This window comes from Hyperoodon ampullatus, assembly GCF_949752795.1.
Source record: "Hyperoodon ampullatus genome assembly, chromosome: 5".
Classification (NCBI taxonomy): Eukaryota; Metazoa; Chordata; class Mammalia; order Artiodactyla; family Ziphiidae; genus Hyperoodon; species Hyperoodon ampullatus.
The window spans coordinates 88,104,995-88,130,825 of record NC_136918.1 but is presented as its reverse complement, the minus strand read 5'-3'; the positions used below and the strand labels follow the sequence as shown (position 1 = coordinate 88,130,825).

General features: G+C 37.6%; 2 protein-coding genes across 4 annotated transcripts in view; both read left to right on the top strand.

The window, feature by feature from the left end:
- PHLDB2 (pleckstrin homology like domain family B member 2) overlaps nucleotides 1-3,108 on the top strand; it is a gene marked incomplete at both ends in the record, with an annotated part of 112,089 nt that extends 108,981 nt beyond the window's left edge. For all 3 annotated transcript variants that reach the window (XM_079704218.1, XM_079704217.1, XM_079704216.1), the window contains 2 exons: nucleotides 2,279-2,364; nucleotides 2,968-3,108. In XM_079704218.1, coding sequence (XP_079560344.1) covers nucleotides 2,279-2,364; nucleotides 2,968-3,108 — 227 coding nt within the window. The remainder of the gene's footprint in view (nucleotides 1-2,278; nucleotides 2,365-2,967) is intronic.
- A 3,930-nt stretch (nucleotides 3,109-7,038) lies between these two features.
- On the top strand, nucleotides 7,039-21,225 carry ABHD10 (abhydrolase domain containing 10, depalmitoylase; the record flags this gene model as incomplete). The annotated part of the gene is made up of 5 exons (XM_079704461.1): nucleotides 7,039-7,153; nucleotides 9,473-9,656; nucleotides 15,261-15,372; nucleotides 15,775-15,912; nucleotides 20,578-21,225. 5 exons carry the CDS (start codon nucleotides 7,039-7,041, stop codon nucleotides 20,920-20,922), a joined length of 894 nt encoding a protein of 297 aa, XP_079560587.1. The 3' UTR covers nucleotides 20,923-21,225.
- Nucleotides 21,226-25,831: the final 4,606 nt, after the last annotated feature.

The following is a 25,831-nucleotide window of genomic DNA, read 5'->3' as shown; positions in this document are numbered from 1 at the left end:
TAACCGGTTTACTTATTACGAAGCCCCTTATTTCCACGTAGATCACATATGAAATATGTCCATTAGCAGCATAAGAATAGCTCTGCTTTCTTTTCAACTGCTGAGTAAGAGTAGAATCAGACTAGAGGTTATGACGAGACCCTGCCTTGGGGTGACTGTATCAGCATTTATGAGCATTGTTGGGAATTGTTACAAAGTGTCTCAAGGTAATAAAAAATAACAGTCCAGTCACATAATCTGTAGTGTGAGGTCAGGATATGTTTATGAAGAGGGGTGTGAGCAACCAAGAATTCTGCATGTGGAAGAAAGGAAACATTGGCAATGGAGCCCCAGAATCGGGGTGAGGAAAGGGCAGGGGGTGCATGCCTTTCAGTTAGGGGCTCTTTGGGTGGGGTTCCAGTTGCTACAGGGGCGAGTGGCCTGAAGTAAATGGTCTACTAACCCTCACAGGTTGCCTCTCTTGGGCTTTCTGACCTTGGGTTTTATAAGAATCCAGAGACAGTCTCTTTAGTTAATACAATAGAAAAGATGCCTATGTAATAAGAAATGCCAATTTAGTGTCTGCAAAATGCATAAACAAAACTTTGCTATGTGCTAGTCTCCAAAGACAGCCTCAGCCAGAATTTTCCAAAAATAAAATTTTAAAATAACTCAGACAAAACAGCTTCACTCTTTGCTGCTCCTTTTCTCTGGGATTTGTATTTCATTCTTATGCTTGTATTTTTCAGATTCTTTCTCATATCTGAAGTGCCCGACAAACAAAAGTTTTCTTCCCCGGTTTTCTGCCTGCTTTGAAACACTGACAAGGTTTACTTTTATCTCCAGATTTTATTTTACCTCTGTTTCCAGAAAACAAAGTATTATTGTTTTCCCATGAATTCATTATTGCAGGACCTTTTCCACCAAATGTTTGAGAGACACATTGACCTTCTCTTTCACAGAAACTGGTGGAAACTCACCAAACATGGTATTAATTAAAACAGAGTTTCCCTAGGAACTAAGTCTATATAATGAAAGTAAGTCTCTTCCCATCACAAAAGTTCTACCTTTTCTAACACTGTTAAACCTGAAATATCCTTTCAGACTTTCTCCATTCCTTTTCATGTATGTTTCAGTCTATATAGGTATTCTTTCTTCTTTAATACAGTTAGGACCAAATTATTCACTCTGTTCATACCTTTCTTCACGTAACAGTATTTCGATATTTTTCTCTTTGAGCACTTGCAGATTTACCTCAGTCTTTTCAGTGGCTGTGTAGATTGCAGAGTACGGCTGGTCTAGAATTAAATCAGTTCCCTATTAAAGCTCCAGCACATCTTTTGCAGCTTGTGCTCTAACGAACCCAAATACACGTGCACATGCATGAGTAGGTCTTATACGATACAGTTTTAGAAGCAGAATTGCTGAGTAAGAATTCTGGCATTTTCATTGTGCATGTTTTACCAAATTGACTTCCAAAAGAGACTTTCTCATTTGCATTTCCACCAACAGGTTATGATACAGTCCCTTTCTCTGTATCCTCATCCATAATTTTGAGATTCTTTAATGTGCTTGCATGTGTTATCATCCCTGCAGAGTTTAAATTACAAAATGTCTCAAGAACATATTGGTGTTATTAGTCACCACAGAGTGATGCTGTTTGGTCGGTGGTTTGGTTGTTTGTTTTTGTTTTGTTTTATGCTCTGTTTGGTTTTTATGGCAAATCTGACGAAATCTTTGGAAGCAGTTTGGAAAACGCTGCACTGAAAGGACATTAAATTATTGACATAAAACTCCGTTGAGAACAGGATAAAATATCAAGTATACTAGACAAGAACTTTGATAGGAAAGAAACATAAGTAGAATATTATTTTAAATTAGAAATCAAAAAACACACTTGTTAAAAATTTCATTGCAACAGAGCTGCATATTAATATTTTCATTACAACTACTGTCTTGGAGAATGTGGGGAAATAATTTATCTTGATGTCAATGGTGTTTACACTTTGTGTGCTAACCTGACAGTCAGTATTCTGGGTTACCTTTTGACTGCTAATTTGTGAAGAGCCTTGAGTAAAGTCACTTAGTCTCTTTTGTTTAGGGTTGCTAATTCCAACCTTCTTTTTTTTTTCTTTTTTCAGGATAGAGTGCGGCTAATATACTAACCTAGGTTATCTTAATTAATCTTAGATAATTTAAATGCTAGATAAATATTTTAATGATGAGTTATAATGAAATAATTTTTCCTGTCCATCAGTGGTGATAAAGTATTTGTTTTAACACTCATCTACCATTTCAGACAAGCATGAAGCTAAATTAAAAGGAGTAATATACTTTCAAGCCATTGAAGAAGTATATTATGATCACCTCAAGAATGCTAATAAGGTAAGCACTGAATTTCAGATTCCTTCCATTTGAATGCATAATTAAGTAGGGGAAAAGGTATTTTTTGAATTCTAATTAATTTTAATTTGTTATTCTGACATAATGGATAGATATGATCAGAATGGTGTTGGAAAAGTAAACATGGAAGCAAAGTAATTAGTGCAGCTGATCTTTTTGTGAAAAAATAAATCATGACAAAATGAGAAAATACTCTAGATATATTGGTTTGGGAGACCCTGCCAAGTAAATCTTTGCTAGGCTTCTAAGAAGGAGCTACTACCTACTTATGAGGAAGATCATAAGGAAATATCTTAGTAGGGCTAAGAATAACATTTATTGAGCTATTTTTAGAGCACCCACTATCAGCTAGATACCCTGCTGGAGCTTTACAAGTAGCTGCTAAAACGACTAGTGAGCTCACTGTGAGAGTTCTTGTGCAGAAAGGCCAGAAATATGGTCAATCTTGAGAAAGGTGTTGAGGGCGAGGGAATAGTTACATTAGAACAGAAGTAATAGCTACATAGAAGCCTTCACATATCTATGTGTTATATTTAATGTTATAATTTCAAGATTTTGTTTTATGTTCTTTTCCTTTTTTTTTAGAGTCCTAATCCATTACTCACCTTTAGCGTCAAGACGCATGACAGAATCTACTATATGGTGGCCCCATCGCCAGAAGCCATGCGGATCTGGATGGATGTTATAGTTACTGGGGCGGAAGGTTACACTCACTTCTTGTTGTAGTGAACTGACGCAATAGTCCACTTCAGGGCAGACTGCAATAATTTCTTAGAAGAATAAAGCCATATTCAACACCAGGTGGAAAGACCCAACAGACCCATCCCTTTAACTGTGGATACTCAGAACTGTTTTCATATAAACAGGAAGTCATTTGTAAAAGGGAAAGAAGGGATTTTAATTCAAAGCTTGAGCGTAAATAACTCAAAGATTGATCATAAATAGCAAAGAATTGAAGCACCTAGGAGAAAGAAAACACTATTTTGGTAAATAGCATCACTTATAGGAACATTTCTTATAAATTCTTTTTTATCAATTGTTGATTTTGGTGAAATAAACTAAACCGTTTACAAATGTCTATATGTACTTGGAAAATATGAAATTATTTTAGCACCCAAATCATTGGTATTGACTTTACTGGTAACAACTGACTTTTGTGAAAAAAGAGTATTTTGCTGAATGTTATTTTATAAATATAAACAAATAAGGGCTTGGAAGGGAATATATTGTACAAGGAGTTTGGCCCTACTTTTAAAGTACTACACCAAAACCAAAGACTTGATATCACCTCTGTTTAACAGTAGTCGTTTCAAGTGATGAACTGCAGTTAGTGTTACTCTACATTTTAAAATGGTACTTTGATGCCAACAAGTGCCCAGGAAGTTGACTTTGAAGAATCACCACCAGCATAAGCTACTGTACATATATAGCAAACTACTCTTTGTAAAAGAAGAACAAAAAGCTGTGTGTTTTCGGAAGAAGTAGTCTTAGACATTCTGTCACATTGGGCAATTTAAAATAAAGAGAATACTTAGGAGCTATTTTGATGAAGATTTCTCCATTCCCAGTACTGAGAATAAAGGCAACCAGTAGCCGATTTTCTTTATATTATCTGATTTCTCTTTGTTGCAGCCTCACATGACATAACTATGAAATACAGCTGTTTTCACCAAAGAACAGACCAATTAAAATCCTTATTTACAGAAGTATTGTGATTCCATTAAAAGGCAAATGAAGTTCAACTTAATGTACTCTGTAATGTACTATTTTATTATGTATTTTCTTTACAATTAGCCTTTGTTTTTTAGAGTTAAATTAATTTTTGTTGAATGAAATGACTTCAGGAAAGTCCTTTTATAATGATTTTCAAATGCCATTTATCCTGGTTTGTCACGTTGTGTGCGTTTGTAAGTATGAATGTACTCTTTCTACACATTGGCAAAAGAATAGAAGCAGAAAATAATGACATTACTTACTAGTACAAGTGAAATGATTAGATTAGAAGTGTCTGTAAAATCTTTGTCAGGCCTGCCTGGGTACAATTTTTTTTTTATTTTATTTGCAGTGGTTTGTATACATGTTGCCAATAATAAGATTTTGCAACTGGATGACACATGATTTTACTTGAACAGTGAAGGACAAAATCACAATTGCAGAAGACATTTTTATAATCTGTTTTTTCAGAGATCATCCCTAAACCCTGTAATGAGAGTGAAATACAATTGCTAAACTTTTGTTGGTTAATGTAAAGATATAACTTTTCTGAACTGTACTTTACCTTCTTCATAGGATTGTAAAGATATTCTAATCAACTTTACGCCTTGCATGATATAGTAAACCTTTCCAATATGTGTGTTAAAATATGTTGAGTTTGGATTAAAATATTGACCAGATTTCACATTTGAAAATAAACTCATCTCTCATTAGGAAGTCACCCATTGATTACATGACAGGGGATGGATTAATCAGCAAAAGTCCATTGTAGAATCGACATAAAGGTTGTTGTGTGCTAACATTATGACTTGTAGTTTATAAACTGAAGTAATCAGAAATATCTCTGCTCACATTCCTGTTGCTAACAAAATGAGATAACCCCTGAGAAACCTGACATCTTTTTGTCTGATTGGACAGATGCAATTACTACTGGGGACTGAAGGACTGTGTTTACCTATCCTTCTCTCTGATGGGGAAAAAATCATGCAGGTATGAAGTTAAAGCTCTAAGGCTTTACTTGGTGGGGACGTCATTTGTTTCCCTGAACAAGGCAGCAGATTTCAGAGGAAGAAACCGCCCTCTACAGTATGTCCTTTCACACCTGTCAATGAAGGCAACATAGATAGTAGATTAACGGAAACGAACTTGTCTACTTCAGGCCCATTGCTGTCAGTAAAAGCATCTTCACTTGACTCTAGCTACAGTTTTTCCTGATTTGTTATACTGATGAAGGTGGATGGAGAAAATGGTCCATGGGTTTCCCTGCTTTTTTTGTGCAGTGCCTTTCCCACTATGAGAACAAGTAAGATTTTTTTTTCTGCACATAAAATGCAAGAAGACCTGCAAAAATAAAGGGACAGAATAGGGACAGGAATGATTGAGAATATTTGCAAATATCCAGAACCATAGGGAGAAGTGTTCATTGTTAAGATACAAAGGATGCTGAAGTGATGTGCACTGGGCATCACCTTAGTGATTTTAGTCCCTTTAGAGTCTACAACAGTCTTAATGGAGAACTAGCAAAATAGCTCAGCAGCTTTTGGAGAAAGTTGCTAAATCAAGCAGCTGTCAAGCAGGTGTTTCTGGCAATACACCTCTCAAGAAAGAGATCTATTGTTTTTATTTATCCAACTTTTCTGGTGTGTTCTAATAGGACAGGTTCTCAAGACTCCAAAGATAGGCTGGATTCACTGTATCCAGCATTAAACCAGCTACAGTAACTTTTAAATAGAAAACAAACAACAACAACAACAAAAACTAGTCCTTACTTGTTGATGCTTGAGGCCTCCAAGAATTGCTTTGAAGGGTGTCAGAGCAGGAATCCAGAAGCCCTTGTACCAGTTTATTCAACCATTTTTTTTAATTGGCCATTCCATTTTTTTCTTCTGTTTGCCTCTAAAAATGGTGCTCTAGTAGATAATATGCATCTTTATAAACTAGTATTTTCTATAGGATAGTCACAGATTGGGGCCATTGGGTCAAAGGGCATTGAAAATGATGCATATTTTAAATTGCCATAGGTGGTCAGGTTACTTGACAAAAATAGTTTGTCAGTATACCCTCCCACCAACCTTACATGAGTGCCCATTGCCCAGCTTCCTTGCCGGAAAAAAGTTAAAAAGAACAAGAGTTGTTTTTTTAACTTTTGCCAATCTGATGGGTAGGAAAAATGGCATGGGTTACTTTTTAATTCCAATTTTTCAGTTAGTGAGGTTGATCATCATGTTTACATATATGAACTGCCTACCACAGCTGTTGGCCAATTTTATTGGAATTATACATTTTTTCTTATTTCTAGGAGCAGGGTAAACAGAACTATTCCAGTTTTATTCTTCTGTTGAGACCGTTTATCCACTGGAATTTATTTTTGCGTATAGTATGAGACAGGGGTCAGATTATTCCAACAGTCAGGCATACAAAGAGCTAAAACAAACTGAAAAAGGGCGGAGGAGCGGCGAATGTTCGATTCCACTCCAGGCGTTTATACAAGCAGGATTAAGGTCAGATCTTCGAACCACTGCCGGTACACGTCAAAACTGTCAGGGGGTGAGAACTACTTGTAACGCAGCAAGCCTAGCACTTTATGTTTCAGCTCCCTACTGTCATCGGGATGATGAGATGGTTTCCTATCTAGGAACGATGGGTGGGGTTCCTCTCCTCCCTTCCAGTCCAGGGGTATCTACCCACCGAGAAAGCAGCCTACCGAGGGGGCTCAAAACATCCCAAACTCACAGACCGAACCTGCCCGACAGAACAGCCCAACAGCGAAAGGCTTGGAAGCGCGACGACGCTCTGCGCATGTGCGCTCTCCGGGGGTCGAAACTCGGACAGGCGCCGTTTACCAAGTTGCGTCTACCAGGGGGCGGTGCTTGCGCAAGCTCAGTTTCTGGGGGCCGTGCGTGTCTCTGTAGGTCGGCGCGGGGCGCAGGGGCCGTTGGGAAGATGGCGAGTGTGGGTCTGGACGCTTGGGTACGTTGCCGCAGGTGGTGCTGGATGGCCGTCTCCTTCGGCTTCCACCGTGCACCGAAGGCCGAGCGGGCGCCACGGTGGCTCCCAGGTCAGTGTCCGAAAGGCTGGAGTAGGACGCGTACTTTCGAACATCCCGGATTCCGGCAGTTCCTGTGCCATGCGTTTTTGGCGCACCGTTCAGAAATGCTCTTCCCCGGTTCTCAGTACCCCAGTTCTAGGCGCTTTCGACAATTCTGGTGAAGGCTGTGAGGAGAGCTCTGCCGGGCCCTGGGGTATTCTGGACAGCCCGGGCCGTTTGTGGTGTTACGCTCTGCAGTCTAAGGATCCTCTCTGCCCGCCTCCCCTTTGTTAAGCGCCAACATTAGGAAACATTCAGATGTACATTTAATGCGTTTAATTATTAGTTGCTTTTGCTTTTCTCTGCTAGTTCTAAAGGGTTTACAGATCGTGACTGTTAAGATGCTTAGACCTGCCCTCCCTTGACTTGAGCGATTTTACAATATGAACATTTTCTTTGGAAAATTGTAAACGCCATCATCAAGCCTAATTTCTAGTTTTTTGTTCTTGTTTTTTTTTTCCATGATCGCAGCCCAGTAAAAACTGTAGTCATTACTCTACAAAGGAAACTAGAATTTGGACGAAAAATTAGAGCCCCTGAATATTTCCATTCCTTGTGCTTGATTCTTCTCCGTCCCACCCTACGTCCACTCCCAACCCCCATATATGTAGTCTGTCTTTCTGAATTATGTCTTTTTATATTTTTGTTTTGTTGTGTTCACACCCTTGCTAGACAGCTGTCAGATGCATAGTGCTTGGACTGGGAATTGTCATGGCAAATACCATTTGAGTTAAAAATTTTAAGCATATTATCAGTTTAACTTACATTTAATTGTACACAACCAAAAGGCTGTTATATATCTGTTTTTCTAGCAAAGTATAGTATGTCATTACATTAACTAGAATATGATACTCTTTTACTATTTAGTAAACATTCATTGAACACTTATGCCCCAGGCTTTGAGCTAATCCTTACAGTATGAAGGTCATTCACGGATATAATGTTAAGAACCTGACCACTTACAGCTCACCAAGATTAAACAAATTGTAATTATCTCATGGAGAATTTCCTGTTGGAAAGTAATATGGAAGAGAGGATATGAAGGAATTTTGGAGTGCTAAGGAAATGGGAAATGAACATTTTTGCTGCTGCAATCTGTCAACCAACATAACTGGCTCCTACTAGCCTTGTTTTTCACTAAAAGTTTTAAATTTGGCATATTTCACTATACATTGAAACTCTGAAACAGGATTACATATAAAAGGGATAGCTTTAAGGGCTTCAATTCAGTATTTTAAAAAATCAACTTCTCAAATCCAAAATGAGGAAAACTTTATTAGCTTACATGCAAGAGACTGAGAAGTTTTAATTAGCCACAATAAAGTAGAGAAAGGTTTCATGTAATAAAAAAGAGATTCCGTTGGTCCAGAAAAAGACTGTCAAGGGAGTACACAAGCCTAGTTTCTTTGTAGGGAGAGAGTGGGATTATAAATGACTTTTTTTTTAATGTCTTTACATTTTTTAAGAGCAAGTATTGACTTTACAGTAGGGAAGGAACTTTAAAAATAATGAAATGGAACAATCTTGTAAGGTTTACCCATTGTGCCTTTGTACTTGAACTAAGATTTGTGTGTACCATTCACAGAAAACCAGGCCAACAAATAAAACACAGTGATTGGGAGTCCTATGAGAAATCTTTTTCCAAAAATGGTATTATCATACATTTATTCAAGGTTACTTGTAAAGAAACTACTCATTGAACCCGCCTCAGCAGATATAGAATCACGATTGGCTGTTACCATGGCCCATGATTTTATGGGTGGAGAGGGAATCAGTAATAAAAGGGGCACAGCACCTCTACCTTTGAAACAACTTCCCAAGGGCAGACCAAACTTGTTTCTCCCCCTCCCCACTAAAAAGTAGAGGATGTGAAACCCCTTAAACATTAAAAAAATTTTTTTAAGAAGACAAATCTCACAAGAAAGGGCTAAAACTAGTGTAGGTAAATCTGAATGTTGATTGATACTATTTGGGACAGATGATATAGCAGCAACAGAAAAACATTTTTGACAAGTCTCTCTGTCTTTTGTTGCCTTCAAATTTCCTTCTCATTGTGTATTTTGGAAGAATCATGATTGGACCTTGCTCAGAGAAGACACTGACTGTGACATGATTTTAAAAGATGCCATGCACAGACTTGTGACTTTAATACTTCACATCTGTATTTTTTTCTATTAAATGGAAATAGTATTTGACATCAATTTGATGAGTTAAGAAAGTTAAGATTAAAAATATGTATGGTTTTCAAAAAACTGTGTTTGCAAACTATGTTTTGTGTACTTTGTTTAGCTTGCAGACAAAAGACATCAATCTCTTTCCTTAGTCGACCAGACCTTCCAAACCTGGCTTATAAGAGGCTAAAAGGCAAAAGTCCAGGAATTATCTTCATCCCTGGCTATATTTCTAATATGAATGGTACAAAAGCATTGGCGATTGAGGAGTTTTGCAAATCTCTAGGTCACGCCTATATAAGGTAGGAACAACACATTTTAGAGAAAATATTACTACCATTTACCGTGGCAGTAGAGAATTACTTCTGCTCTAACCATCTGGAACAAATGCCAGCATTTTTATAGATTAATTTATTTTAATGGTCTGTAAGCTTTCATCTTGTGATTTAGGGTTCTTGTAAAGTGCAGCCTTTAAAAGGCCTTTTTTACAGGTCTTTGTGGGGAATTCCTTGGCAGTCCAGTGGTTAGGACTCCGAGCTCTTACTGCTGAGGGTCCAGGTTCAATCTGTGGTCGGGGAACTAAGATCCCACAAGCCACGCTGCCAAAACAAAACAAAAAAACCAAAATAAATAAATAAATAAATAAAGGTCTTTGTGCCACACCGACAATGGTGGCAGAAAAAAACTAGTGGTAACTTAGCTCTTTAGAAACAATATTCTAACATGACAACAAACCAGTATACTAATTGGCTTTCTTGTAATCGTAATTATATTGTGGTTTTCCTTTGGGGACTTAAGGACATTTATTTGACCACTGTTTATTTCCTTTTAAAATATGTAGTTTAAAATAATATATGTGTTTAAAAGTATTGTAAAATTAATATTGTATAATTCGCATTTCCACTGAGTTTTTCTTTCACTTCTGTAGCCTGAATATGTATAAGCATAAATAAGGATATGTGTTGTTTACTACTTGATTTCACAGTTCCTAATATTTCATACTGATAAGTGTTTTACTAAAATCATGTGTTTGCATTGTTATTAGATTTGTTTACTTATAACAATCATTTATTTAGTGCCTGATTTGCCAGAAGAGATAGTATGGTTTAGTAAAAAGAGCACTGGCCTGGAATTCAAGAAACATGGGCTCTAGAATTAATGCTAGCAATAACTGACAAGATGAGTCAGTTAATAAATGCTGGACCTATTTTCTTCACCATAAAAAGGAGGAGATTGGACGAAAGATAATTTCTGAATTCTTTTCTAGCACTAGCAACCTAAAAATCTATTTATCTAGTTTTTAGAAGAGTTTCACTAACATTCACTCAATAGGTCTAGAAAATACAGCTTTTAGAAATAAAATAAAAAATAATTAGAAATAAAGAATTTAAAAACTTTCAGAATTAAAAATAAGACTTTTATCTATTCAATATATTAGCAAAAATATGTCAATTGTATGAATTTTGTCTTATTCCTGTTATCAAATTAACTGAATTATTTCATTTTCATGCTCAGAACTCTTAAAAATATGTTCTAACCTAACTATTATTCTGAAGACTGGAGTATTTTTCACAAGTAGACTTTCTAGCACTATACTGGTGCTGTGAAATATACAAAGAATTATAAAACATGGTCGTTGCCTGTAAGGATCTTTTAATCAGGGTGGGGAAATGCAAGATAAAATACATATGGGAAATTAGACAGAAATATTCATCAAAATGTGATTATGTCAAAGAGCAGGATACTAAATTGTATAAGGTGAGAGAAAACTAGGAGTCAAAGTAGATAGAAAAAACTTTATAAAGGAACACTGAAAAATAGTTAGGATTTGGGTAAGAAGGAAGAGCTATCCAGGAAGGGGAGGACTACCCTGAGCAAAACATGATATCAGAAAACTTGCCATCATTCTCCTTCTTTGTCCCCAAAAGAATTTGACTCAAGAAATCCCCATTTTGGGCTTCCCTGGTGGCACAGTGGTTGAGAGTCCGCCTGCCAATGCAGGGGACACGGGTTCGTGCCCCGGTCCGGGAAGATCCCATGCGCCGCAGAGCGGCTGGGCCCGTGAGCCATGGCCGCTGAGCCTGCGCGTCCGGAGTCTGTGCTCCGCAATGGGAGAGGCCACAACAGTGAGAGACCCGCGTACCGCAAAAAAAAAAAAAAAAAAAAAATCCCCATTTTATCAGTTCTCGAATTTAAATTGAGACTATGAGAGATATAACCAGTTCCTAGCTCCCTATAAGACATATAAGGGGGTTTTCTGCATTTTGGATGCATATGAAATAAATTTTCTTTTTAAAGGTATATTAAGTAATGAGGCTGAAATTATAATGTATACAGACAATTACGCGATACTGTATTAAAATGTAGCCTAAGTGAATCTTTATAGAAGTTTATAGTATAGCCCTTCGTTACAATTTTTAATTTGATCAGGTTCCTTTTTATTTGCTTTCATCAAACTTCATTGCAATCTAATCACTATTAGCTATTGATTGCATTTTAACTTGTTATAAGAGAATTTATCTTCTATTTATACTCCCAATTTCTCAGTTTACTTTTGTTGTGATTTTGTCTGTAAAACTTAGATCTTGAATGAGGAAGTGGTTAGTTCTGTGTATTACACAAGGAATAGTACATATGGTTCTGTGTAAATGGTTTTTTAATATCCTGCCACCATGCCTAAAATAAGATTGAGTCGGAGCTCAGGAACACATGGTTTTAGGGCTGATCTTCTCTAATAATTACTTCTAATAAAATTTAAAATTTTAGATTTGGGAATATGTTCCAGAGTACTGGGGCTGCTAAGACAGAATTGTATTACTGTGTTTAAAAGTTTTAAACTGCTGAATGTTTTTTAATTATCTTTGTCACTTGGTTAGGGTTCATCAAGAATGAACTATATTGTCACCTATTAGTATCACTGAATGTTTATATTTTCCTTTTTGAAGGCCCTCTACATGTGTTTTGCATCTTCACCATGTAGTTGGAAGGCAACTGTAAACAAAATACAGCAAGTAGAGATGTGTGATTGCCCACAGAGAGGGGTAAAGGAGAATTAGTTGGCGTCTTTCTCCCCTCTTCTCCCTGATCTGTCTTCTATATCCCCTGGATTGAGGAGGAATAATAACTGTGATTTAGACTTCAGTAGCTGCCTTGTTACGCTATTTCGTAAGGATCCAGAACCACTTCACTTCATACCTAATTTTAATTTCTTTGTCCATCACTTTTATTTATTTTTTTTTAATTTAATTTTATTTATCTGTGGCTGCATTGGGTCCTCATTGCTGCGCGCGGGCTCTCTAGTTGCGGCGAGCGGGGGCCACTCCTTTTTGCGATTCGCAAGCTTCTCATTGTGGTGTATTCTCTTGTGGAGCATGGGCTCTAGGTGCACGGGCTTCAGTAGTTGTGGCACGTGGGCTCAGTAGTTGTGGCTCGCGGGCTCTAGAGTGCAGGCTCAGCAGTTGTGGCATGCGGACTTAGTTGCTCTGTGGCATGTGGGATCTTCCCGGACCAGGGATTGAACCCGTGTACCCTGCATTGGCAGGCGGACTCCCAATCACTGCGCCACCAGGGAAGTCCCTCCATCACTTTTTAATCCCTTATCTCTAAGAAAATATGTATACACTATATATCACATATATATTCTTCAAGTACACGAAAAACACTAGGATTTAATAGTTTTCACCAGATTTTAAGAATCAGAAAAATACTGAAAACTTTAAATAAAATAGTTCTTTATACTTTTACATTCTACTTCTATTCATTTAATATGTATTATAGTACTCAGTGTGTGAGGTTCACATGCTAGCCACTATGGAGAATGCAGAAACAAAAATAAGATGATGGTATTTCCCCTCTAGGATCTTTACAGTCTCATAGGAATGATGAGACACAAATACATAAACTGTCTTATAGAGCAGGATATAATAAAATGATTGTGACTAATAAAAGTGAATTCTATCCAAGTTTCATTAGATAGAGGTTTTTTGTTTTTTTTTTTTCAGCTTGTCTGGGAAGTCTTTCCAGCAAAATTTCATTTGGACTAAGCTCTGAAAAGGGATATTAGTAATGAAGGTGATGGGAGAAGATATTCCACGTGAAGGAAATGGATGAAGCATAAAACAGAGACAGAAAACGTAGAGTCTTTTTTAGGAACAGCAAGTTGATCAGTTTGACTAAAGCAGTAGTTTCATCAGAAGAAATAAAAGGTCAATCTGAGATGACTAAAATATGTTTTTAAAAAACAGGCTAAAGCACTAAATTTTTATGTTATATATCACAGGAAGCCATTGAAATTAAAGCCATATCAATACAATGTGTCAGACAAAACCTGACAGTATGAAGTGGGTCCATTTGGAGAAAGAATAGTCATAGAGACACAGTGAGGAGGCTGCTGTGATAGGGTAGGTTTAAGATGAGAAAGACCTGCACCAAGACACCAGTCTTACCAAACTGAGGAGAAAGGGGTGCATGTGAGAAAAAATGAGAGAGTGAGGATAGTACAGAGCAGGCAGTGTTCTATACCCTGGGGAAAAACAAACTTGAAATAAATCAGTCTGCCCTTGAAGAACTGACATTCTAGTCAGAGAGAGACATATATTTAAAACCTGATTACAACACACAATATGAAAAGTGTTAATTGGGTACAAAGGAAGTGACCTACTACTACTAAATGACACATTCTGTCAAAGAAAGTTCCTCAAAGGAGGTGACATGACTTAAAGGATGACTAGGAGTTTGAATGGGGAAGGAAGGCTTTTTAGGCAGTGGAACAGCATGCAAAGTCTCAAAGTTAGGAAAGGGTTTATCCAGGAATTGGGAGTAGTTCAGTATGACTAGGGTTTAGGGCAGTCTGCAGGAGTGGTATGATACTTCATGATTTATTGAATTGAGACCTTGAAGGAGAGGTAAAATTCAAAGATCAAACAGACTCTGAGCCTGGAGAACTAGGAAGTTGGAAGGAAAGAAAACCAAGAGGAGGAGCTAGTGATGATGAATTTGATTCTGGACTTCTCTTTTCCTTCTACTAATTGAGTAAACATACACTTAGCACTTACCATGTGCAAGGGACTGATCTAGGCACTGGGAAAGCAGTGTGAACAAAACAATCTGCCCATATGGAGCTTCCATTCTAGTGTGGGAGATAGACCACAAACCAATAATCAAATATGTGTATTGTCAGGTAGCAATATTTGCTATAAAGAGAATAAAGCAGGGTAAGGAACTAGAGAATGATGAAAGAAGCACAACTTTAGGTTGAATGGTCAGAGAAGACTTACGGAGATGTAACATTTGAGCCAAAGGCCTAAATGAAGTGAGGGAGCAATCTGAGTGGATATCTGGAGTAGAGTAGTCCACGTGGAAGGAGAAGCTGTTGTAAAACTCCTGAGGCAGGAATGTGGGTGGTATATTCCATTAACTTCAAAAAGGAAAGTAAGGATACAACTGGGAGGGAGAGAGAACAGTAAGAAATGAGATCAGAGAGGTAGTTAGGGGCTAGAGGATGGTAAGGACTTTGGATTTTACTTGAAGATTATACAAAGCCTTTGGAGGGTTTGTGCAAGACATGATTTTTGTTTTAAAAGGATCACTGACTACTGTGTGGGGAATAGACTTTGAGGGTGAAAAATGAAAATGGAAATCTACTAGGAGACTGTTGCATTAGTTCAGTCAAGAGAGGATAGTGATTTGGACCAGGCTGGCAGCAGTGGAGGAGGTAAGAAGGTAAGTGGCTATGGGAGATCTTTGAAGGTTAAGCCAGTAGGATTTGCTGAAATACATATTGACTTCACTGTTTTACTTTAATATATTTTAGACATTGTAATAAGGATTAATGTGCTATCTTCCTTAAAAATTAGAGAAGCAAATACATAGATATCTAAATATAGATATGTTTTCTCTTTTTCCAGGTTTGATTACTCAGGAGTTGGAAATTCAGATGGTAACTTAGAAGAATGCACAGTGGGAAAATGGAGAAAAGATGTTCTTTCTATAATTGATGACTTAGCTGAAGGACCACAGGTGACTGTTTTTGTTAAATATGATGATAATTGTTGACTGCAACCTCATGACATTTGAGCTGTTTCTTTAGATGTGAAAATTTAATATTTTAAATGTCTAACAATCCAATTTTGTATTTCAATATCAAATCAATCAGTTCTATTATTTTCACTTTCTCATAAAACGAAGGTAGCATTTTACTTTTCATTTTACAAATTCTATTTGTCTAGTTTATTCTCTGTTATAGACCTAATACTTTAACAAAATGTAATCATAATCTTAATTTTACTTTGTGCCAAATATGAAAAGTCTGGGAGCCAATGAATATAAAGAAAGAAAGTATATACATTCTATGAAATTATTCGCTTCCTTACAGAAAAGAAAAAGAAATTCCTCTTTAAAACTACATGTTTTTATTTTTAGATACTAGTTGGATCTAGCCTCGGTGGATGGCTTATGCTTCATGCTGCAATCGCACGGCCACAAAAGGTTGTTGCTCTTATTGGCATAGCAACAGCTGTGGATAGCCTAGTGACACAGTTTAATCAGCTTCCTGTTGAGGTAAGTCCCAGGCAACCTCCGTGTATCCCTCCTGTCGTTCTTTTGCTCCCTCTTTGAATTTTGTTCATGTGTCATCTGTCCTTTGACTTGTTACACTGGCCCATCTTTTGTCTTAACTGCCTTTTTGTATACCATTTCTTTGCCTTCTTTAACTATTTGGTCTCCTGTTTAAGGTTTTCTTTTTTTTCACTGTCACTTCAAATCATTTTGCCAAATATTTGAGCCGCATGAATGAAATCACACTTTAAATTTCTTGTTTTAGCAACATTTTATTAACTACATTTGTTTATTTGGTTCATACATCGTGATCTCTTTTTGGACCTCTTAGTCTTATTTTGTGGCTTATGGGAAATAGTACCTATTCTATGACCATGTTAAGACGGCTAATCCATTATGAAACTATTTTTTTTTTAGCCTGAAAGCCTCAGATCCTCTCTCAGAAGAGTTCTCTGAGCACACACTGTCAGTCATACACAGGAGATGAGACTTGCCATTCCTGGCCTAGACACTAAGTTAGCATTCTTTTTCTACTCCTAATTCTCACCTTTAAAAAAAAGGTGCTTTCCACCATTAGCATGTTCTTCAGTAACTCATGATAGAAATAAGGTTTCTGAAGTAATTGGGAAGGGAATTAGTTTATTATACTTTGTTATTGGACATATGTTTAAGCACTTCAGTTGTCTGCAAGGATAAAAAAAATGGTGGGTAATAGCTGTTTATTTTTGTGTATGTTATTTTTTGTTTTGCAATCAATTCAGTTCTCCTTGGGCATATTTTTCCTAGGGCTCTGAATTTCACTTGTGGGACTAAGATCCTAGCAGAAAGAAAAACAGTCCGGAGCAGTGGTTCAGAAAGTGTAGGCCCGAGGCCAGCAGCAACAGCATCACCTGAGAACTTGTAGAAATGGATATTCTTGAGCTTCACCAAGACCAGCTGAATCAGAAACTGGGAGTTTGGCCCAGTAATCTGTTTTAACCAGGCCCGCAGATGAAGTGTGAGAACCACTGCTCTACAGAGTGGGGGAGCGGGAGGGGGAGGAAAAGCAAAAGAAGAAAAAAAGCCTGTGTAGTGTTGAATGGTAGAATGTCATTGACTTTTGCCTCAAGTTCTGCGTTGAATTCAGTGCCATGTACTCTCTGTTCTAAGTTTATTCTTAGTTCACATTGTTCTTTCCAGCTCCTTAAGAATGGCATTGTCTGCAGAGTCAGGTTCTTCATATGATTTCCTGTCAGTGTTAAAATTACAAAGCTGATCTTCTTGGCACTTACCTCCTATTTCTGAATTGTTTTCACTTTCTTGATTGTTTCTTATACATGGTTGCTCCATGTCCTCATGCTGCTAGATTTTCCTACCATTGTATCCTTTGCATATAAACCTTGGACCCCTTAGTCTGTTCTCTAACTCAATAATGCAGTGCTTCTCATGGTAGGAAATTATTTCAAGAAGATGGCCTACTGGAAAATAATTGATTAAACAATTATGGGAGGTTATTGGTAAATGACAAGATATGTGTACATTTATTTTTATGTGTGTGTATCCATCACTCAGGGAAGATATGGTAGATACCCTGTTAAGTGACTGAGAAGATCTATAGCCTGCAAATCAGGGTATATCTTTGCTAATCCTAAATCAGACCAGCAAAAATTCTTAAACAGAAACATGTTGACCCTTATTAACTTAAAAGCATGTGTAAAGAAAGAGCAGGGACACTAGGACCACTATCTCTTCTTCTCCACATAGACAGCCAGTACTAGCAGTGTCAAGGGAATGGAAGTGGAGGTTTTTACTATCTTCTTTAGCCCTGGGAATGTTAAGACCCAGCATTACTCATTATGTAGGAACTTGACTTACCTCTTAACTAACTCTAATCATTGTCTGCTTCTTTGGACAGTAGAGGGCGTCAGGCAGGATGCACAGCTGTTGGAGTCTAAGCTTCACAGCCACATTGCCTTGTTAGTTTCTTCTTGGTGTAGAAATTATGTATATTGTACATTTTCTCTGATTAATACTGTTTTTGCTATTTCTGTACTTTTTGTTTTTGAGGCTTTGGGACATATAAGATTTTGTAAAGTTAAGTTTGTTCTTCAAATGGAGAATATTCATTCAACTCAATAGCAGATAACAGAGCTAGTTGGGGTGGGCATTGATGCTTAAAATGCAACTATTATTAATTATGTCTCAGTAATTAACATAGTTCCCACTTCATCTAATAATCAATGAGACTAGTTCTTATTACTGAAATTACCAATTCAGGAACAGTCATGAATAGCTTGAAGGTAACTGAATATCATTTTTACTTTAAATATTTGATTCATATGTTGCTTTAATGCAAAGTACCCCATGATACTAATATAGGTTCATATATTTTATAGTTTTTTAGACTTCCATTAATTTTAAATCATTTGGATATAGATATTTAGAAGTCTAGGTTTCAGATATACAGCTTTTTCACTGAATCAAATCTTTTTGGAATTTTATAAAAGACATTAAAATTCCTAAGTACACAGATTATATCATACATATTTTACTGTTTAAATTATTTTTTGCCTCTTTGTATTCATAATAAGTCAACAATATTAAATGTGGAAAAATCATAATATTTTCATTGAAAATTTAAATACAAAATTTTTGAAATATATTGTATGTAGCTTTTCTTTCCTTACATTTTTCTTTATTTTTGATAAGATGTCCATCTGTTTTTCTAGACAGAAATGCCCTTCATGTTATTTGGTTGCAAGAGGCTTAAAGCTATTTACATCTTGATTTACTAGTTCAAGTTGTGATAATCTTTCCAAAGAATTTATTATATGCATATAAACCTTTATGTTCAAAGATGTTCATGGAAGTATTCAGCAGTGTGGGATGGTCAAGTTAATTATCTTAGATGCATTATAGTGGACAATTATGCAGCCTTTAAAAACTTTTAATAGAATCTTTTAAAACCCATAAATATATATATTGAATAAATAAACCAGCGCTGAAAACTATATATGAATTGTCATAGCTAAGTGTTTTACATATTGTATATATAAGAACCAAACACATATAGAAAACTACTGGAAGGAAGTAAGCCAGAATAATAATGGTTGTTATATCCACGAAATAGGATTATGGGTGATTTATTTATTTTTATGCTTTTTTTTTTAAAGGGGAGAGTTTTTTGTTTTTGTTTTTAATAAATTTATTTATTTATTTATTTTTGGCTGCGTTGGGTATTCATTGCTGTGTACCGGCTTTCTCTAGTTGCGGCGAACGGAATCTGCTCTTCCCTGCAGTACATAGGCTTCTCATTGCAGTGGCTTCTCGTTGCGATGCACAGGCTCTAGGGTGCATGGGCTTAGTTGCTCTGCAGCATGTGGGATCTTCCCGGACCAGGGCTCGAACCGGTGTCTCCTGAACTGGCAGGCAGATTCTTAACCACTGCACCACCAGGGAAGCCCTATTTTGTTATTTATTTATTTAATTTATTTATTTTTGGCTGCGTTGGGTCTCGTTCGAGCTTTCTCTAGTTGCGGCGAACGGGGGCTGTTCTTGCAGCGTGTGTGCTTCTCATTGCCGTGGCTTCTCTTGTTGCGGAGCACAGGCTCTAGGCATTCGGGCTTCAGTAGTTGTGGCACGAGGGCTCAGTAGTTGTGGCTCGTGGGCTCTAGAGCGCAGGCTCAGTAGTTGGGGCACACGGGCTTAGTTGCTCCGTGGCATGTGAGATCTTCCCGGACCGGGGCTTGACCCCGTGTCCCCTGCATTGGCAAGTGGATTCTTAATCACTGCACCACCAGGGAAGTCCCTTTTTATGCTTTTTATATTTTCCATGTTTCTATAATAAGTATATGTTACTTTAACTAGAAAATTGTTTAAGACAAATTATAATATAAAAAATAGAAATTCTTCAAGAATCAAAGAATACCCAGCATTTTATTTTAAGGGTAGAAATGATACCATGCTCAGTTTTCAGGAAGTATTTGGAAGACTTCTTTGTCATCCACAACAACAAACAATTTTTTCTCATTCCATAGAACTCTAAAAGGCAAAAACTACATTTTTTTTACATTCAGGATAAAATTGGGTGTGTATGGTTGCCCCAGAATAACCAGTCTTATTATTCATTTTTAGCACTATGCTTTATTCTTCTCCTTCTCCCACCCCATCCCCATTTTAGTAACTTCTCGTATACGTACTTTTAGTTTCATGATTTTTAAATCTAAACAATTTTTATTCCTAAGATTTGATTTTATGTAATATGAATGCCACCTGTACTGATTCCAATACATTATTGTACTTTTCTCCCCTTCATTTTCCCTTTCAAGTTGGAGTGAAGCAATACCTGATTTTTAATACGTTACACGATAAAGTTAGTTAAATCTGTTTGAATCTAGTTACAGCAGTTAACCACCTTTCAACTTTAAACATAGGTATTACTCTAACTTTAATATCCTCTTTTGTAAAAATGAAATAATAACAGATAGTATCAGGAGCTTATGGGATACTATTGGAAAATACTTGTCACAGCTCCTTGCACGTAGTAATTAATTACTGATAATTATCATCGTTATATTTTTATCTGTTTTCCCCTTCTTCAAAGACTGCTTTTCTTGAATTGTTTAAGACTATTTATTGTATGTGTTAATGTTGCATAAATACTTTTGTTTTCCTCATTTTTCCCAATAGGCAAAAAAGGAAATAGAGATGAAAGGTGTGTGGTCCATGCCATCAAAATACAGTGAAGACGGAGTTTATCGCATTCAGTACAGTGTCATTAAAGAAGCAGAGCACCACTGCCTGTTACGTGGTCCCATTCCTGTGAGCTGCCCTATACGATTGCTCCACGGCATGAAGGATGACATTGTACCCTGGCCCACGTCCATGCAGGTTGCTGACCGAGTAGTCAGCACAGATGTAGACGTCATCCTCCGAAAGAACAGTGATCACCGAATGAAGGAAAAAGCGGACATTCAACTTCTGGTTTACACTATTGATGACTTAATTGATAAGCTTTCAACTGTAGTTAACTAGTTGGAATGTAAAGTAATGGATCCAGAAGATGGAAGCGGGATAACAGATGAAGGACCCTGATACTTAGAAGGTTTGTTTCTCTTATCTCTACTTTTTAAAAATCATGGGAGTATTTAATTATGTATTTGCACAAGTGATTCAGATTGTGAAGAAAGTGCCAGCTGCTGTTTGAAAAATTTTCTCCTTCCTTCAATCCTTGATTTTTTTCATTAAAATATTTCCTATTTTTTTATTCAAGAGATGTTTACCTTCTAATGCTATGTTAACTGTGCCAGCTCTTAGAATTGCTAATAAAACTTGATTGTTTTGTTTTTTGTTCGGTATCATTGTATATGGAGATTTGCAAAATTATTTCTGATATTAAAATGCAGTTTACAAGATACAGGAAAATGTTTATTGAAATAAATCTAAAATGACTAGAGTAATGTCTGAAGCACAATAAAGTTCAAAATAAAGCTATTACTTTATATATTATATTCTGCATGTTATATTTGAACTTAAAATCAAGGTTATTCTTTTTTAAGAGCTCAAAACTTTACAGATATATAAAGGATATATATCACTTTTAAATTTTGGCTTATATGTCTTATAGTTAACTGGGGGAATTTCATCTTAAGCAATGATGTAGTATTTTCATATTCTGATTTCGTATTCCAAAGAAGAAATGAATCTATATATTATCACCCACCTGCAGAAACATTCCTGTTTTATTAATATGTGGCTTAAGTACAAATAGCCAAGTGATTGCCATCTAAATCAAAGTGCTTTCTAAAATGTAGAGATAGTAAGAAAATATGAAAGGGAAATACAAAGTTCTTTTTTTAATAACTAAAATAAACGTGCAGTAATCAACCTTGATATTGAATTGGTGTCTTTTAGCTTTTAAGTTTGACTGGACTTTGTTTAGCTTGCATGTGTCAAAAATGTCTTTAACTCATTAACAAGAGAACCAGCAAATGGTAAACCTGGTTCAAAGGACAATTGAAGAAACATTTATAGGTTTTGAAGAATGTTGGGATAAAATTCCTGTGCTGAAAAGAGTTAACATAGCAGATGACTGCTTCTCCTCAGAGAGACCTGCTTACAAAGTTCACCCTTGGCTAGCATCTGGGAACTTGGATTTTAGGAGTGTCCCAGCATTCTGTTAGGGAACTGTTGATCAAAACCGCCAGCCTTGGCCAGACACAATGATAACCACTTGCCTGAGTTGTCTCACAACAGGAGGTCCCAATAAAGAACAAGGTGCTGCCACCGAAAACTAACTGGGAAAATTCGGGATGGGCCGAAAGGAGGAGGGAGGAGGTGATATGTCCTGCCTACCTCCCAGAAACCCTCACGCTGAAATCCATCTGGGCTGAGAGGTGCATATGCCACCAGGAAGGACCCTGAGTCAGAATGATTGGCCAGAGGCAACCCGGAAACTAATCCCATCACAGTAAAACCTATGACTGCGAGCCACGTGGCAGAGCAGTCCTCCTGGGTTCCCTTACCCTGCTGCTCTCCACCTGGGTGCCCCTTTCCAATAAAGTCTCTTGCTTTTTCAGCACGTGTGTCTCCTCGGACAATTCATTTCCGAGTGTTAGTCAAGAGCCCCCTCTCGGGCCCTGCAAGGGGTCCGCCTTCCTGCAACAATTCCAGAACTGATCAAAGTGGCTCACTGTGCCTGAATTGTCTGTACCAACAATGTGGTTTGTGCTGGACAAATGCTCTCCTCTGAGTCTAGAATTTTGGTAGGTGCCAAGCAGAGACTACCCAAGTGGCCAGCTCCCAATAAACACTGGGCACTGAGTCTCTGACAAGCTTTCCTGGTGGACATTTCACATGTGCTGTCACAATGCCTTGCTGGGGGTATTAAGCTCAACTTATGTGACTCTACTAGGAGAGGATTCTTAGAAGCTCATGCCTAGTTTCCCCAGACTTCACTTTGTGTGCCTTTTTCCTTTCCTGAGTTTGCTTTGTATCTTTTCACTGTAATAAATCATAGCTGTGAGTCCTTCTAAAAAATGGTCAAACCTGAGGGTGGTCTTGGGGACCCCGACACAGATCCAAAGCAGATTAATATCCTACAGGGCAATACAATATAATCTAGGAGTTATCTTTTATACCAAACAAAAATCATTTACAAACCAAAAATACATGAGCCATCAGTGTGCTACACTGCCTGGTGCTAGAGTGGGTTATTAGAGGATGGCAGGGTGCCTCTTCTGGGGAGGAAGAGCTACCCAGACACTGCTAGGCATGAGGATTAGAAAGATGAGGAAAGGGCCCTGCCCTTTAGAGTGTTCTAGGGTTAAACATAATTATAATAAAATGTGATAAATATAATAGGAGATACATAGTATTTCTGTAGAGGCAGTACATACAGTGGTTAAAGACAGACTAGAGCTTGGGTTTAAGTCCTGGCTCACCATTTACTAGCCCTGTGACTGAGCCATTTACTTAACCTCCCTGAGGTTTCCTCATCTGTAAAATGTCATAATATAAACCTACTTAATAAAGTGTAAGGGTTAAGCACAACACGTTTAGAACAAGGACACATAGGAGTCACTACCATTTCACTTGTATTTTTATATGCACAAAACACAGTCCAGTGAGAAATTGGAGGGCACAATTCTTGGGGATTTAGGAAGGAAAGTGGAGGCAAGGAAGTGAGTAGGTCTTCTAAAACTGAACTGGATTGGAACTTCCTAACCTCAAGATCCCAAATTGGAATGTTAGCTGTATGGTATCCATCAATGACTAGGAAAAGGGAGTGGGAGGAAACTTGACTATCTAAAGGCAGGAAAAGCTGTCTTAAAATTTAATCTAGCTTTGCAGAGGTTAACATCATAAATACCAAGTGAGTTTGAAGCAGTGAGATTTAGTGTATTCTAGTACATTGTTAATTCCTTTAGAGTTCTATTTTTCTCCCAAAGCTCTTTTTTTTTTTTTTTTTTTTCCTAAAACCACTCCATGCCTTGTATTCAGTGACATGGAAACTGCTTGAACTGAGGGCCAGCAGGCCCTCAGTGCCTACCCTCTGGAACCCCTGCACTGATTTAAAAGCACCGACATGACCCCTCTAAACAATCTCAGTGCATGCAATGGAAGGGGATAAGGCCAATGCCAATGGAGAGGAAGGCTAATGAGACCACAGAATACATTTGCTTTTGCAACATCTGTTGAGCTTACAGGTACTTCCAGACACAAATCTACACAGTAGGCTGTTCTCTGAGCAGCCAATAGAAAGGTCTGTGAGGAGGAGAGGAGGAAAAGAGCTTTGGGCAAGGCTGAATTTTATAAAGCACAGAGATACAGAGCAAGGAGAACATTACTTGCGACATAACCATTCCCAAGGCAGTGCCCAAAGGGGATATGTCGACTTTTCATTACATTTTAAACTGTTAAAAAAACAAACAACTAAGGAACTCATTTTCTGAAGGAAGGAAGAAGATCGGTGGAATTTATATATACCTTTTTTTTTAAAGGAAAGAACCAGTAAGATTTTACAACTTGTTTTTTTAATATAAATGTATTTATTTATTTTTGACTGTTTTGGGTCTCCGTTGCTGTGCGCGGGCTTTCTGTCTAGTTGTGGCGAGCGGGGGCTATTCTTCGTTGCGGTGCATAGGCTTCTCATGGCGGTGGCTTCTCTTGTTGCGGAGCACGGGCTCTAGAGCGTAGGCTCAGTAGTTGTGGTGCACAGGCTTAGTTGCTCCGCAGCGTGTGGGATCTTCCGGGACCAGGGCTCGAACCTGTGTCCCCTGCATTGTCAGGTGGATTCCTAACCACTGCGCCACCAGGGAAGTCCCGAAATACCTTTCTAAGATCCCCTTTCATTACAGACCTAAAGTCACGTTTTAGTTTAGAAACACAATCATGTAATATGCATAACTTGGTTTAATGAAAAAATATGATGCTTTGGTACATTTAGAGAACATACCTAGAAAAATGCAGGTAATTTTTTTAAACAAAATTTGTCTTTTGAAGAAACTGTCCTATTTTCTTGAGCTTTCAGATTTTTACTGACAGATAAACTTCTACTCGAAAAGAAGCTCAAATCTCAGCTTCTCACTGAAGCCTTTCCTGCCTCATCCTCATCTCTGTGTCCAAGAATTTTGACGGTGGGTCCTCTGTGCTCTCTCATGAACAGCACTCTGCTGAGGCCTTTTTGATAGAACTTACTACATGGAAATTCTCAGTTTATATGCCAACCTCCCTCTCTCAAAGGACCATTGAGATCAGGAGCTTTGTTCTGACACTCTTTAACCCCAGGTGTCCCTGACCATGCCACACCATCTCCTTACGCACTTTGTATTGTTAATATTCCCTTCTCTTCTGACCTTGGCACTCTTCTCATGCAACTTACTTATTCACCTTGAGCAACTTCACCCAGGTTCCTGGTTTTAACCTGCATGCAGATGATTCAAGTACTTTCCTTCATTCCAGATTTTTCTCTTTAGCTCCAGATGCATAAAACTGAATGACCGGGATGGATTGTGGTGGCCCTCCCAAATGCAGTAAGTCCAAATGCTATTATCTTCCCCCTTAATGTATCTCCCCACTTATGGTCCCCTTACAATAATTGGTGCAACCATGACCCCTGTTTTACAAATCAAACCCTTGAGTCATTCTGACCCTCTCCTTTTCCTTAACCTAAATCAGATCTGATGGTTCTTTTTCTCTATGAAAACACTCAAGCTCATTTGCATGATACATAAGCCCAGTGGCAAGACCAGTAAATATTCAACAACTAGCTGGGTGGGGAGGGCAGCCCCAATTTGCGGCATTTGCCAACAACCAGCTATACTCTTGTCATAGCTGGTTTAAAGCTACCACTGGGACATCACTGAATAAAAGGAAGCTGGGAAGACATGGCCAGTACCAGACTGTTACATAGTATATACCCCATATAGAGACAATAAACATA